Source organism: Marmota monax, unplaced genomic scaffold, assembly GCF_021218885.2.
Source record: "Marmota monax isolate L192 unplaced genomic scaffold, Marmota_monax_Labrador192_F-V1.1 WCK01_AAM20220418_F8-fsc00118, whole genome shotgun sequence".
In the NCBI taxonomy this organism is placed as follows: domain Eukaryota; kingdom Metazoa; phylum Chordata; class Mammalia; order Rodentia; family Sciuridae; genus Marmota; species Marmota monax.
In genome coordinates this window covers 93,751-109,441 of record NW_026695231.1, presented here as the reverse complement: position 1 = coordinate 109,441, position 15,691 = coordinate 93,751, and the positions used below count along the sequence as shown (strand labels likewise).

Below are 15,691 nucleotides of genomic sequence, written 5' to 3'. Positions count from 1 at the left end.
GCAGGTGGCAGAACCAAGACTCAAGCCTAGGCCATGTGTTCTCAAGTCTGTCCTAACCACCAGGTTATAGCTCCCCTCAGTGTCTGTACCAAATGTTTACACATTTACTTATTCAACAGAAGGGGCTTCTGGAGTAGAATGACCTTAACAGGATCTGTCCATTAGCCCTCTGAATCTCAATTGTGGCCTCAGTGACATGCCAGCCTGCCCTTTTCTTAGGATTGTGTTGAAACTAACAATGATAATGGACATGGAAGGTTATGTAAACTTTGCTGTGCATGACACAGGACCCCTGGGTTGGAGGAGGCCCTTCTAAGCCCCTGGGGTAGAATGGCATGGCCCTTTACAGCATCTGTACCACAGAATGTGCTGCCTCTCTGCCCAAGCCCTTTCTTTTTCTATAGGGTGCGTCAGGACCTTTGTTAAGTCAAAAGATCCTACTGTAATTTCTACTGATCACATGTAGCTGCCTCCTCCTTGGGGTGCTGAGGAAGCGTATAACTGAATAATGTGTTCATATGCCCTCCAGTTGTCCCCCACCGCCCACCAGTTGTCCTTTCTTTCATTCTTTCTTTTGTTGTTTTTTTGTTTGGTACCAGGGATTAAACCCGGGGGCACTTAACCACTGAGCCACATCCCCAGCCCTTTTATTTTGAGACAGGGTCTTGCTAAGTTGCTTAGGGACTCACTAAATTGCTGAGGCTGACTTTGAAATTGGGATCCTCCTGGCTCAGCCTCCCAAGCTGCTGGGCTTACAAGCATAGACCACCACGCCTGGCCCAGTTGTCCTTTTCTACATGAACCCAGATTCATTTTTTCAAACCACTTGGAATCAGCCACCTTCAAGGAAAATAGAAATTATTCTGAGCAAAGCAGAATGGCTGTGATATGGGTAGTAAGTTACACAGATGATGGAAGGGGCCAAGACAACAACCCCAAAGCAACTAGAGAAGAGCAACAGAAGGAAGTCACTATCCTGCCAGTGGGAGGGAGGAGGTGGTGTTTAGTACGAGACTCCTGCAGCCTGGGTCACCTGGTGGAAGCTAGTATGATATGAAGCTGTTGTACAGTGGATGAAGTCACAGAAGGACTGCTGCCGGAGGCAGGGAAGGGCCTAGCAGTGTATTTGAAGGCAAAGAGGAAAGTGCAGAGGAAAACCTTGGCTTTTCCCTTACCATGACACCTTCTAATCTCTGGCAGTACTTCCTTGACCAAACTCTGTGGAAACCGAGCACATGGGGCCTGTTCCTGCAACCAGCAGCTGAACAGGGGAGAGGGAAAAATGGATCTGAAAATAAACAAGCCCAGGATCAGCTCAACCTAGTCTCCAGTTTCTGACCCCTGCCTACCTCTCTGATCACACTGCCTTCTCCAATTGCACTGCCTCCTGCTTGTGCTTCAGCCTAGGGCCTTTGTTCTGTACCCTCTCTGACAGGGGATGCAGAACATCGTGTGCTGGCCCCTTGTCATTCAGGTCTCAAAAGTAGCTACCATCATAAGGTCTCTTTCTCTTTCATGAGGCCTCCCTTAATGTTGCTTAGATAAATTAGTGTACCCCACTCATAGCTACTGTCATGCCCTATCATATCTATTTTTTTTTAGGTACCCAGGATTGGACTCAGCCCTTTATATATATATATATATATATATATATATATATATATATATATATATATATATATATATATATATATATAGAGATAGGGTCTTGGTAAGTTGCTGAGAGCCTCACTAAGTTGCTGTGGCTGGCTTTGAACTTGCAATCTTCCTTCCTCAGCCTCCTGAGCCCCTGGGATTATACGTGTGTGCCACAGTGCCCAGTTTTATTTTCTTTTGAGCTTTTATTGCTAGGTGAGATTGTTTTTGTTTGTTTAGTCAACAACTATTTGAACAACTAGTAAAAGAAGAACACCATCAAAGGTACTGGGATTCAGCAGTACAAAAAGAATACCACCTTCAATGGGGGAGGGGAGAAGGGACAGGGGACTGGAGGGAAAAGAGCAGGGAATCATGCACTGAAATCGAATTCCATGCATGTATGAGTTTGTTGGGATGAAGCCAACTACTATGTATAACTATAAAGCTCTAAAAAAGAAAGAGAGGGAGAGAGAAAAAAGAACTCTATCTTCCTGGAGTTTCCACTCTCATGGAGAGAGACTGAAAATAAATGAATTGGTCAGAAGGTGCATGTGTTAGTAAGAAAAAGTGGAGTAGAAGGATTGTTGAAAATGGAGTTTGCTGTTTTAATGGGTTTCTCAGAAGAAGGTGATAAGTTGACATTTGGAAAAAGATCTGACAAGGAGATGAGGAAGTGAGTCATGTGTACATCTATTTCTTTTGAATGTCTATGTGACTTCTTTTGGATATCCAGTGCAAAGGTGCTAGATTGGTTTTTTGTGGTGCTGGGGACTGAACCCAGGGCCTTGTACATGCAAGGCAAGAACTCTACCAACTGAGCTATACCCCCAGCCTGGTGCTAGATTGAAATGTGCTCAACATCTTGGAGCTGGGGAGTTGGGGGGCATGAGTATTAGGAAAGGTGGGTGCTGGAGGACAGATCCTTTGGGCCTTGTAGGTCACTGTGGAACTTTGGATTTGGAAGGGTTGGAGCAGAGAAGCCCTTTGATCTGACTTTAACAAGCTCTCCCTGGCTGCTTTGTCAGGAAAAACCTACATTCATCAAGGGTAGAAATAGCCTGGCTGGGAGGCCACAGAAAATAATCAATGAGAAATGCTGGATTGGTGGCCATGGCGGAGGCGGTGAAGAGTACTCAGATTCTAAATACATTTTTAAATTATAGCCATGAGGATTTGCTGATTTAGTTGTGGGGTGTGAGGGAAAGGGAGGAATTGAAATGACTCCAAGAGTTTGGGCCAGAGTGAATTCAAGGATGGGGTTTAAAACAGTGTGGGGGAACGATGGGAGGAGCAGATTTGGGGTAAGAAGATTCCCCAGTTTGGCTTTGAACCTTGAGATAACCACTAACACTAATCTACTACTTAACATGTGCCAGATAATGTTCTAAATTCTTCACATCTCAGAGTTCTATGAATTGGTGGTAATGTTCCCACATTACTTGTGGGGTCACTGAAGCACAGGGAAATTAATTTCCCAAGATCACAAAGTCAGGAAGTGGCAGAGCCAAGCCTGAGAACCAGGGGTTCTGGCTACAGGGTTTGTGCTTTCCATAGCTGCGCTCTGCTGCTGCCAGGTGGGCATCAGGGGAGAAGAGGCACAGGAAGCTGGGCAGTGAGCCTGAGCCTCAGGGGAGAGTGGGAGGCTGGAAATCATGCATTTGTATACACTTGGGGACTGTGTTGGTTTCCTAGGCTGCTGCACAGAAGAACCACAAACTAGAAGGCTTTAAAACAACAGGAATTTATTCCCTCAACGTCTGGAAGCTATGAGTTTGAAATCAAGGTGTCAACAAGGACATGCACCTAGCTTCTCTTGGCAGCTGGAAATCCTTGAGATACTGCCTATTGTTTGGCCAAGGGATGGAGCCAGGACCTGGGAGTTGGGACTTGTAAACAGCATGTGAATAACTGAAGTCACCTCAGCTTGCAGCTGCATCACTACAACGTCTGCTTCTGTCATGACGTGGTCTTCTCCGTGTCTGTCTTCACATTATCTTCCATCATTTTTTATGCACACAAGGCTTGTTGGGCTAAGGAGTCCCTTTCACCACACAACACATGGTTAGTGTTCCCACAGGAGTAATTTGTCCAAGTACCTCTGCCAGACAAACCAAAGTGGTAGAGTCATAAGTGACCTTTTGATCTCATCTTAACTAATTACATCTGCAATGACCCTATTTCCAAATTTCTAAGTTACTGAAGTCAGAATTTCAACATATTTTGAAGGGACACCATTCAAATCATAGTAGGAATCTCTAGGGTTCAGATGGTAATTCCAGCACGAGACTAGTGATGATCACTTCACTAACTCCTAGGGAGTAAGGAGGAAGGAGAAGGTCACTCTGTAGCGCCGAGATGAGGGGGAAGTCAGTACAGGAGGCTGAGAAGGAGCAGCAAGCCAGGGAGGAGCAAAGTGGGAGGTGTCCTAGAAACCAGGGAAGAAAGTGTATCACGGAGAAGGGAGGATCAGCTGAGTCCAGTGTCCCTGATAAATCAAGAAACAGAAACATGGTGAAATGGAATCTGATCTGACATCGCAGAGGTCATTTGGGACCCTGATAACCACTGTTCTGTTGGAAAATTTAATTAGTGTGTGCTCACAAGGGAAGGGGAGGAGAGACCTGGGGACATCAAGGACTGAAAGCTCTACTTTATGGTCTATCTGTGTACACTAGCATGGGAGAGCCACAGAAGCAAGAATATTGGGCTATCATTCATTTGTATACCCCAATGCCTGGCACATTTTATTTATTTTTTGATACTGGGGATTTAACTCAGGGGCACTCGACTGATGAGCCATATTCCCAGCCCTATTTTGTATTTTATTTAGAGACAGGGTTTCACTGAGTTGCTTAGTGCCTCACCATGCTGAGGCTGGCTTTGAACTTGCGATCCTCCTGCCTCAACCTGCAGAACCATTGGGATTTCAGGGGTGCGCCACCACACTCTGTGTCACATTTTATTTTTAAAACCATGTTAAAAATTATATTAATCAGTTAATCTCCTCAAATAAGGGAGACCATCATTTCCCAGTTTAGTCATACCAACAAAGAGCAGAGAGGTACGATAGGACTGAAATAGATTGCTTTAGTTCCTTCCAGTCTAAAATTTTATGATTGTGTGACATGTTCTACCAACCACTTTTGCATGAATGCACTAAAAGATTTAATTAGTTGATTGTTTTAATTGATAAGTGAAATGACTGGTGTTAAGTGTTCTATTCACATTTAACAAATGTGCAGTTGAGTGCTTACAATGTGTTGGGTGTTATACATATTGTCCCATTTAATAGATGTAAGACCAGAGGTCCTGGGGTTGAGCAGGTTGATCATGAGAGGCAAGGGACCTCCCACTGCTAGCTTCAGGAGGCCCAGGATGCTCTGATGTGGTTGGTGCTACTGTGCTTGTCAGCAGGGAAGAGGCCCAGTGGCCTGAGTGGAGGGGGCTGCAAAGCTGCAGCTGCTCGGGACACAGAGCAGCATTCACTAAGGCATAATAAGCAGTCTCTATCTGCTTCACCACTAAGCAGCTCAGGGTGGCCACTCAGACCAGCTAGCCAGGCATGGGAGATGTGGGTGGTCCTCAAGTCCACCCTCCATAGGGCCAACACCCAATTCTCTGCCACATTTAGGGCTCCCTGCTTCTGCTGTGGTTGACTAACACCTCTGGGTGTTCACTGCACGAACTCTCTTGGCTCCCATGAAGCCCAGTGAAACAGAGCAGGTTTTAGCAGTTGTGCTGAGGCAGAAACAGGTGAGTTCTGTTCATTGCTAGATTACAGGGTGAGGGGCAGAGCAAGGACAAGAACTAGGACTCCCGACTCCAAGTGTGTGCCTCAGGAATGATGGAAAGAACATGAATTCTGTAGTCTACTCTTGGATATATAATCTTCACTTGATCACACTGTTCTTCTTCCATCCTTTCTGAAACAAGATACCTCAGTTTCCTCATCTGCAAAATAGGGAGAAACATATTCCTCCTAGAGGGGCCCTTGAAGGATCAAGGGCAGAAAGTGAGAATGCTTTGTAACATACAAAGCGCTCTTCCAGACATTTATTGCTGAACCAAGCTTCCGCTTGCAATTATAGATTAGGCGGTCCTACCCATCTGATCTGGCCTCTTTGTTCCACTTACCCTCCCCCTCCAACAGAGAGAGGAAGTGAGAGACAAAGAGGCACGCGCGTCGAAGGCCGGGGGTTTGGCCAGCCAAACACTTGGGCTCCTGTTTCCCAGGGGTGGCGAGGGGCGCCCTGCCAAGAACTACATTTCCCTGCACTTCCTTCGCCCGCCCGGGCGGCTGCAGGAGCGAGGCGCATGCGCCTAGCGCGTCACGCCGGGTGTCTGGGACGCAGCTTCGAACCGGTCTTGCTCTGCGGAGCCGGCAGGTCCCCAGACTGCAGCTGCGGTGCTCACTCCCTGCATCTCCCGGGCTGTCGCGGACTCAGGTGAACCTTAGCCCTGGTCAGTGCCATGATCCGGCAGGAACTCACCACATCCTACCAGGAGGTACGAGGGAGCAGGGGAAGGAAGGGAGTTTCTTGTGAGGCGGAGGAGCGAGGTCTCGGGATCCTGGGGGTGGGGTGCCGGGGGGCTCGGGCTGCGTGGGGGCATCCGGCTGTGCAGCCAAAGCGGGGTGAGCGCGTCCTCAGAGGGTCCCGGGGTGCAGAGGAGCTGCTCAGCAGGAAGGAAGGAAGCCGGGTGGCGGCGCGGGTGCCAGTCTCCTCCGGATGCTGCCAGTCGATTGGCCGGGGGATGGAGTCGGGTGCCTGGAGCCGCGACCCGTAACCAGCAGGTGAATGATTAAAGCCCCTTTGGTCCCGGTCCATAGTGCGGCCAGTCGACCGAAGCGAGGTTCTTTGCAACAAGTGGAATCGGGTGCGTCTTCCTCGCGGCGAGCTCAGATGCGCATTGGGCATCAGCTCTCCTTTAGCTCGAGGCCGCGTGGTCCCCGTGGCTGGTTAATGGCAGGGATCATTATCTCTTGTTTTGGTGGCCGCCTAACTTTGAAAAAAGTACTTTCGCCGACCTTGCTGTTCTCACTCCTCTCCCTTCAATCTCACCTCCTCCCACGACTTTAAGGATCACTTTCTCCAGTTCTTTGTCTCTTGTCTGTCCTGAGTACAAGCTGAGCCTCCAGCTTTTCCTTCAGAGTACTCTTCCTCCTGGCTTCTTAAGCCTGTGGGTGAAACTGCTCTCCTCTCTCCACCTGAACCTTGGTCATCTTTGGTAATCTTCCTCTCCTATTCTCCTCCACTGTGCTCCTCTCACTTGTCAAGATTACACAGGTCCACATCCTCAACTCTTCCTCCAGTTTGTGTCCCTGTGTCTGTTCTAATCACCCGAGTGTGATATTGTGTTACCCCCTCATTCTCCAGTCTCATATTCTCCACATTTGCTTTGAGGGTCTTCCCTGACCCCAGAGCCTTTTCCTTTCATAGCCCTGATGCTGGGTCTACCCAGAACGGGCCAAACTTCTCAGCAAGGATTCAAAACCATGTACAGCTCAACTTTTTATGTATTACTTTGACTATCTCCTCACCCACTTAGGCTTTGGTCATACTGGACACTCACTGTTCACAAATGAGTTAGTATATGGAAAGTGCTGAGCTCAGTGTCCTCAGAGAATAACCGGTAGTTCCTTCTTCTAGGGAACTTTGGGGTCCAGGTTTAACAGGATCCTGGCTCCACACATAGTCTGCAGTATCTCCTCACCTAACAGGGCTCATAAAATATTTATTAACATATAGACCGTTATCCCACTTGCAAGGGCAAGGCCACAGGTGAGTCAGTTGCTCACTGGGGGCATTCCCATGGTGGATGGTACTCTGAAGTCCCAAGAAGATTGCCCAGATAATGACTTGCATCTTTCTTGCCTGAATCATTTGAGTGGACCTAGCTCTGAGATAGGTGTCTTTGCTGAGAGGAAGTTTTGGCTTTGAAGGAAGGGGTAGGCAAGGAGGTGGGCTTATTATGGCTGCAGGTATCAAGAAGGGACCTGGGTAAGAGGATGTTGCTATGTGGGTCAAGATGAATCCAGGTGAAGCTGGGATCATAAACTTTGAGGCTTCCTGGTTCTAACAACCTCATCTCATTTTGGCCAGTGAGACTCTGGGGTTCCCTTTTGTGGGCTCCTATAGAGGCCTGTATATCATGATGTCTTCCCCAACCTCACAGCTCTCTCCTTTTTATTTTTTCACTTTGCTTTTTTTTTTTTTTTTAATGTGATTGGAGGGCTTGAAATTGGAGGTTTTTGCCTGATTCTAAAGGGCAGGGGTGTATGCTTGGTAAAGGAGATGGAAGAGAAACAGATGCATGAGTTTTTTTTTTTTTTTTGTTTTGTTTTTTTTTAACTCAAGTCTCCTGGAGGTGAATTTTTAATTAAAGTACCTTGAAAGTGTTAACACTGTGTACCTGAGAAGACACTTGGGAAAACTACCCCACTGCCTCCCAATTCAGTGATAGCTCCTCATCCCAACTCTGACCTCTCATGCCCTCCCTCCTAATTTTATGGAGACTGGTGATTATCACTGTTATCCTTTCTGTCCTTCTCAGAGGTATAATTTCTCCCCTTTGACAGGTGAGAACACTGATGAAGTGAGATGAGGTTGGCCTGTCACCTGGACTTCCCTTCCCACTTGGTTCTGCCATTTGCAGCCCAAGTCAGTGGACTTTAGCCAGAGTCCTAGAGAGCTCTGACTGCAACTTCACTGTTCCCTTTTCTCTCTCAGCCGACTCAAAGCCACGCTTCCTCTTCCTTTAGGAAGAGGTTGAGCACTTGGGCTTTGGAACTAGACCAACTTGGATTGACTCCCAACTTTTTCTTTCACAAACTTTATGGCCATGGCGTGTTTTGCAAAAAAATATATGTTGAATTGTGTTTCGCAAAAAAAGATATGTTGAAGTCCTAACTCCGGGTACCTCAGACTGCGATCTTGTTTGACAATAAGGTCATTTCGGGTTAAGGTAAGGTCATACTGAAGTAGGATATGGCCCTAATCTGCATGACTAGTGCCCTTCAAGATGACCCCATGAAGACACAAACTCAGGGAGAATACCTTGTGAAGATGGAGTAGAGATTGGAAATCAGATTCATCTGTAAGCCAAGGAATGAATGCCAAGGATTGCTGGCTATCATCAGAAGCCAGGAGAGAGGTATGGGATATATTTCCCCCCACAGCTCTTGGAAGGAACCAACCCTGCCAATATCTTGATATCAAACTCCTAGCCTCCAAGAAATGTGAGAGAAGATAGTCCTGTTGTTTTAAGCCATTCAGTTTGTGGCACTTTGTTATGGAAGTCCTAGGAAACTAAGACAGGAAGTTCCTTGAGTTTTCTGAACTCTATTTTCCTGATTTGTAGTTCACACTACATCATGTGGTGTTTTTGGTGACAGTTCAGTGAGTCGCAGCTTCTGCTTTCTTATTTTGGTCTAGAAAAGCAAGGCGGACGCAGCCAACCTGTTCACCCGCTTTGCTTCTCCCCTTAGCTGAGTGAAGAGTTGGAACAGGTGGTCGAGAACTCAGAGCAGGCGGACGACCAGGACAAGGAGACAGTCAAAGTCCAAGGTCCGGGTGTCTTGCCAGGTAAGTAGGACAGGTGCTGAGGGTGGGAGTGTTGGAAAATAGCTGTGCTGATGCTGCAGCTGATGCTGCGACTAGAGGCCCCCACTAGAGGCCCTAGTCCAGGTGCCTTGCTAGCTATTGGAGTGGGAGAGCCCCTGTTCTGCACCCTGGTGTCAGATCAAGTACTGTCCTGTCCTAGTTCTAAAGCCATGCATATTTAACCAGCATGACAGAGGACAGAGGATATGTCTAGGCTGGTATCTGCTCTTTCCCAAGGCTGGATCGTTGGATTCAGTGGCGGATGTTTCGAGTCTGTTCTTCCATTCTTCCTCCCAGGAAGCTGCTGGTAGGAGAGCTTGTAATATGCCAGTCACTTCCCAGGCCCCTCCAGGAGATCTCATAGGCCCCCAGTGCTTAGATATCAAGGCCTCTCCAGTATTACTGCCCCGCTGGGTGAGCCGGGTCCTGTCAGTCAGTGGCCTCTTACTGTAACTGAAAGCTCATTCCCTGTCCCCAATGCCAATTTAATAATAAGGACATGGTTTTGAGAAAAAGGAAAAGGAAGGTTTATTGCTTTGTTAGCAAAGGAGAAGCACAGGGGCCTTCTGTTCCAAATGCTTTGACTCTCCCAATCAGGAGGGGGGTTTTAAAGACACTCTTTAAGGGTTACATTCCAGGTATGCTCTGGGCGCCCTGATGTTGAGTTAGGATTCACTTGTTAATTTGGGAGATATTCACTTCTGACATCCTCAGCTGGTGTCATCTCCTTCCTGTATTGGGTGTGTGCAAGGGCAGTTAACTTGGGGAAGAAAAGATAACACTGTCTCCCTAATCTTTTTAGGGAGACGGAGAGGGGAGAAGAGAGAAAAAAACATTTTTTAAAAGAAAGAAGCCTTAGAGCAATGGGGGCTGTATTCAGAAGGTGAAGGGACCACTGTTAATCATGGAGCCTCAGCCTCACAGCCGTGCCTTACAGTTAGGTTTCACACAGTCGACTCCTCCCTTAGCTTCCATGATGTGACACCTCTTAGGCTGCTTCTTCCATACTCCTGTGAAGCTACCCTCCAGCTCTTGGCTGTTAAATGTTTGTCGTAGGCCCTCTTCTCTCTCTAGTGGTCGATTCCCCCAGGCCTGTTCCCCTGTTTCAGTCACTGCTTGCTCATATGTGGCTCTCGTGTTTACCCCTCCAGCCCAGAGGGTGCCTATGAACTAGAGACCTGTATATTCTACACACTCATCTGTCCATGCCATAGCTCTGCATTTCTTCCTACCATAGGACTTTTCTGTTGTTTTGTTTTTTCTTCTCCCTGGAAATCTCTTCCCTTCTTCACCTATTTAATGTCTAATCATTTATCAGCCTTGAGCTTCTCTCACCTCCTGGCCAGATCCCTTCTCTCCTTTGCAGCTGTTGCCACTGGAGTAGTTTGTTTGACTCACGTCCGTCTCTTCCACTACACTAAAACTCCATGAGGGCAGGCAGGAGTCTGTTTTGTTCACCACCTTGGCTCTGACCCACCTCTTGGTGGGTTGGGGAAGTGGAGTTTTCTTCCTTTGATTCCTGTATTTTGGGGAGAGAAGAATGGAATGTGGAATTCCGTGGTTCGGTTGTAGGAAGGAAGCTGGAAACGCAGCTAATGTCCCCTGACTGCTTCCACAGTGTCAGCTTCTGTCACACCCATTGCCACGTTTAATTTTCTTAACAACCCTGTGAGGTGGTTATTATTTTATAAATGAGGGCCTGGGATCTCTCTGAGCCTCAGGGAGATTAAGTAAAGCAAGGGAAGATTACATGGCTGGTAAACAGACGGAAATGAGCTCTGTCTGACCCCAAGCTTCTACTCTACCAGTGGTTTTTTTTTGTGTTGTTTCGTTTGCATTACTGGGGAATGATCCCAGGCCTCACGCACACTAGGGAAGTATTCTGTCACTGAGCTGCATATCAGCTCTTTTTATTTTATTTTTGTCACAGGGTCTTGCTAAGTTGCCCAGGCTGGCCTTGAACTTGTGATCCTCCTGCCTCAGCCTCCTGACTAGCTGGGATTACAGGATGCATCACAATACTGATTGGGGGTTTTCTTTAATTGATACTTATTTGTGCATATTTATGAATTACAAGGTAAGGTTTGAATACCTGTATACAAATGATAATGAACATACCATAGTTATTAGCATGTCACTTCATACATATTTACTATTTCTTTTAGGTAGAACATTAAAAAATCTCTTCTATTGAATGGGGTAGAAGTGACTCCACTCATGATCCATGTACTCCAAAGGCAGAGGGAGGAGGTTCACCAGTTTGAGACTAGCTTGGGCAACTTAGTGAGACCCTGTCTCAAAAATTAAAAAAAATAAGGACGGGGGGTGGGGGGAACTGAGAGTCTATCTTAGTGGTAAAGCACCCCTGAGGGATTCAATCCACAGTATCAAAAGAAGAAGAAAAATTGAAACGAAATATAAACAAAACCCTCACCAGGTGTGGTAATTCCAGCAACTCGGGAGGCTGAGATAGGAGAATCGTGAGTTCAAAGCCAGCCTCAGCAACTTAGTGAGGCACTTGCAACTCAGTGAGACCCTGTCTCTAAATAAAATATAAAAAAGGGCTGGGGATGTGGCTCAGTGGTTAAGCACCCTTGAGTTTAAGTCCCAGTACCAAAAAAACAAAGAAAAGAAAAAGAAAAAACAAAAAACAAACAACAAAAAAAACCCCTCTTCTCTAGCTGTTTGAGTGCATAGCATATTAATGTTAACTTAAGAGTCACCCTGCTATGCAATAGCACACAGGAAGTTATTCCTCTTCTACTTGTATCCTGTTGACCTACCTCTCCCTACTTTCCCTGTCCTCATCTCTGGTAATCTCTATTCTGTTCTCTACTTCTGTGAGGTTAGCCATTTTATTTATTTATTATTATTTTTTTAAAAATATATTTATTCTAATTTATTATACATGACAGCAGAATACATTTTAATTCATAATACACATATAGAGCACAAGTTTTCATTTCCCTGGTTGTACACAAAGGAGCATCACACCGTTTGTGTCTTCATGCATGTACTTAGGGTAATGATGTCCATCTCATTTCATCATTTTTTGTACCCCCATGTCCCCTCCCTTCCCCTCTCTCCCCTTTAGCCTATCGAAGTTCTTCCATTCCTCATATGTTCCCTTCTGCCAACCCCATTATGGATCAGCATCCACATATCAGAGAAAACACTCGGTCTTTGGTTTTTTTTGGATTGGTTACTTCACTTAGCATGATATTCTCCAACTCCATCCATTTACCTGCAAGTGCTATGATTTTATTCTTTTTTAATGCTGAGTAATATTCCATTGTGTATGTATACCACAGTTTCTTTATCCATTCATCTAATTGATAGTCATCTAGGTTGATTCCACAATTTAACTATTGTGAATTGTGCTGCCATAAACATTGATGTGGCTGCGTCACTGTAGTATGCTGTTTCTAAGTCTTTTGGGTATAAACCGAGGAGTGGGATAGCTGGGTCAAATGTTGATTCCATTTCCAGTTTTCCAAAGAATCTCCATATTGCTTCCAGATTGGTTGTACCAATTTGCATTTCCACCAGCAATGTATGAGTGTACCTTTTCCCCCACATCCTTGCCAACAATTATTGTTGTTTGTATTCTTAATAGCTGCCATTCTGACTAGAGTAAGATGAAATCTTAGTTTTGATTTGCATTTCTCTAATTGCTAGAGATGTTGAACATTTTTCATATATTTGTTGATTGATTGTACATCTTCTGAGAAGTGTCTGTTCAATTCTTTGGCCCATTTATTGATTGGGTTATCTGGTTTTTTTTTGGTAAGTTTTTTGAGTTCTTTATGTATCCTAGAGATTAGTGCTCTATCTGATGTGTGTGTGGTAAAAATTTGCTCCCAAGATGTAGGTTCTCTCTTCACCTCAATGATTGTTTCTTTTGCTGAGAAGCTTTTCAGTTTGAATCTATCCCATTTATTGGTTCTTGATTTTATTTCTTGCACTATAGAGTCTTATTAAGGAAGTCAGGGCCTAATCTGACATGATGAAGATTTGGACCTACTTTTTCTTCTGTTAGGTGCAGGGTCTCTAGTCTAATTCCTAGGTCCTTGATCCACTTTGAGTTGTGTTTTGTGCATGGTGAGAGATAGGGGCTTAATTTCATTTTACTGCATATGGATTTCCAGTTTTCCTAGCACCATTTGTTGAAGAGGCTATCTTTTCTCTAATATATGTTTTTGGTGCCTTTGTCTAGTATGAGATAACTGTATTTATGTGGGTTTGTTTCTGTGTCCTCTATTCTGGTCCATTGGTCTACAAGTCTATTTTGGTGCCAGTATCATGCTGTTTTGTTATTATTGCTCTGTAGTATAGTTTAAGGTCTGGTATAATGATGCCACCTGCTTCACTCTTCCTGCTAAGGATTGCTTTGGCTATTCTGGGTCTCTTATTTTTCCAGATGAATTTCATGATTGCTTTTCTATTTCTATGAAGAATGTCATTGGAATTTTGATTGGAATTGCATTAAATTTGCATAGTGCTTTTGGTAGTGTGGTCATTTTGACAATATTAATTCTGCCTATCCAAGAACAGGTAGATCTTTTCATCTTCTAAGGTCTTCTTTAATTTCTTCTTTTAGCAATCTGTAGTTTTCATTGTAGAGGTCTTTCACCTCTTTCGTTGATTGTCAAGTATTTTATTTTTTTTGAGGCTATTGCATTTTTTTTTTTTTATTGGTTGTTCAAAACATTACAAAGCTCTTGACATAAATGTGGTGGTTTTCCCAGTTTCTCTTTTAGAGGATTTGTCACTGATATACAGAAATGCCTTTGATTTATGGGTGTTGATTTTATATCCTGCTACTTTGCTGAATTCATTTATTAGTTCTAGAAGTTTTCTGGTGGAATTTTTTGGATTCTCTAAGTATAGAATCATGTTGTCAGCAAATAGTGATAGTTTGAGTTCCTCTTTTCCTATCCGTATCTCTTTAATTTCTTTCATGTCTAATTGCTCTGGCCAGTGTTTCAAGAACTGTGTTAAATAGAAGTGGTGAAAGAGGGCATCCCTGCCTTGTTCCAGTTTTTAGAGGGAATGCTTTCAGTTTTTTCTCCATTTAGAATGATGTTGGCCTGGGGCTTAGCATAGATAGCTTTTACAATGTTGGGATATGTTCCTGCTATCCCTAGTGAGGTTAGCCATTTTAGTTCACATATGAGTGAGATCATATGGTATTTGTTTTTCTGGGCCTGGCTTCTTTCACTTAACATAATGTCTTCTAGATCTGTCCACATTGTCACAAATGATGGATCTCATTCTTTCAATAACTGAATAGTATTTCATTACGGATATATACCACATCTTATTCTTTATTAATCTGTCGTTGGACATTTAGATTGATTCCAAGTTTTGGCTACTGTGTAAGCATGGGAGTCCAGATATCTCTGACACAATGATTTCATTTTCTTTGTGTGTGTATGCATTAGTGGTGTTGCTGGATCACGTAGTAATTTTCTTTTCAGTTTTTTGAGGAACCCCCACACTGTTTTTCATATGGCTGTTCTAATATACTTTTCCACCATGCCCAGCTGGATCTGAAATTTTCATTACTGATTCAGTTTCGTTATTGGTTATTAATCTGGCTTTGCATTTTTTCATGATTGAATCTTGGTAGGTTTTTTGTGTTTGGGAATTTGTCCATCTTTTCAAGGTTTTCCAATTTGTTGACATTACAGTTGTTCATAGTGGTGTGTGATGATCCTTTATATTTTTGTAGTATCAGTTATACTATCTTCTCCTTCTTTTTTTTTTTTTTGTACTGGGGATTGAAACCACGGCACTTAACCGCTGAGCCACATCCCCAGCCCTTTTCTACGTTTTATTTTGCCACAGGTTCTTGATAAGTTGCTGATGCTGGTTTTGAACTTATGATCCTCTGCCTCAGCCTCCTGAGCATCTGGGATTACAGGCATGTGCCCCCACATCCAGCTGTACTGTCTTTTTTTTTTTTTTTGATCTCTGATTTTGAGTCTTTTTTTCCCTTAGTCTAGCTAAAGGTTTATTGATTTTTGTTTATCTTTTCAGAAAATCAAATTTTCTTTTAATTCATCTTTTTAGATTATTTCTTTAGTGTCTATTTTATTTATTTGTGCTGTGATCTCTGTTATTTCTTTCCTCCTGGTTTTGGATTAGGTTAGTTTTTGTACCTTTAGTCTTTTGAAGTAACATGAAGCAGTATACTTGGATTTTTTCTACTTTTGAGGTAGGTATATGTTAAAAACTTTCCTCTTTAGCTTTATCCCACAGATTTGGTGTGTTGTGTTTCCATTTTCATTTGTCTCTAGAAAATTTTAAATTGCCTTTGTAATTTTATTCTTGGTCCATTGGTTGCTCCAGGAGCATATGGTTTCATTTCCATGCATTTGTGAAATTTCCAAAGTTCCCTCTGTTACTAATTTCCAGTTTTAGATTATTGTAAAAAATAATACTTGAAG

The 15,691-nt window shown here is 44.1% G+C and overlaps 1 protein-coding gene and 1 long non-coding RNA gene across 5 annotated transcripts in view; one reads left to right on the top strand and one right to left on the bottom strand.

The window, feature by feature from the left end:
* Window positions 1-3,358: 3,358 nt before the first annotated feature.
* Window positions 3,359-6,506, bottom strand: LOC124088716 (uncharacterized). The gene is made up of 2 exons (XR_006850444.2): window positions 6,129-6,506; window positions 3,359-3,736 (listed from the first exon to the last, which is right to left on the bottom strand). It is a non-coding gene; the product is annotated as an uncharacterized LOC124088716 (long non-coding RNA).
* The window catches only part of Pacc1 (proton activated chloride channel 1), a 40,132-nt gene continuing 30,386 nt past the window's right edge, over window positions 5,946-15,691 (top strand). For 2 of the 4 annotated variants that reach the window (XM_046438459.2, XM_046438462.2), the window contains exons 1-2: window positions 5,971-6,144; window positions 9,125-9,221. In XM_046438459.2, the coding sequence (XP_046294415.1) occupies window positions 6,109-6,144; window positions 9,125-9,221 (133 nt within the window). In that variant the 5' untranslated portion in view covers window positions 5,971-6,108. Of the gene's footprint in view, window positions 6,145-8,647; window positions 8,791-9,124; window positions 9,222-15,691 lie in introns of those variants that run through there. The other 2 variants (XM_046438458.2, XM_058577073.1) reach the window with 2 other exon arrangements.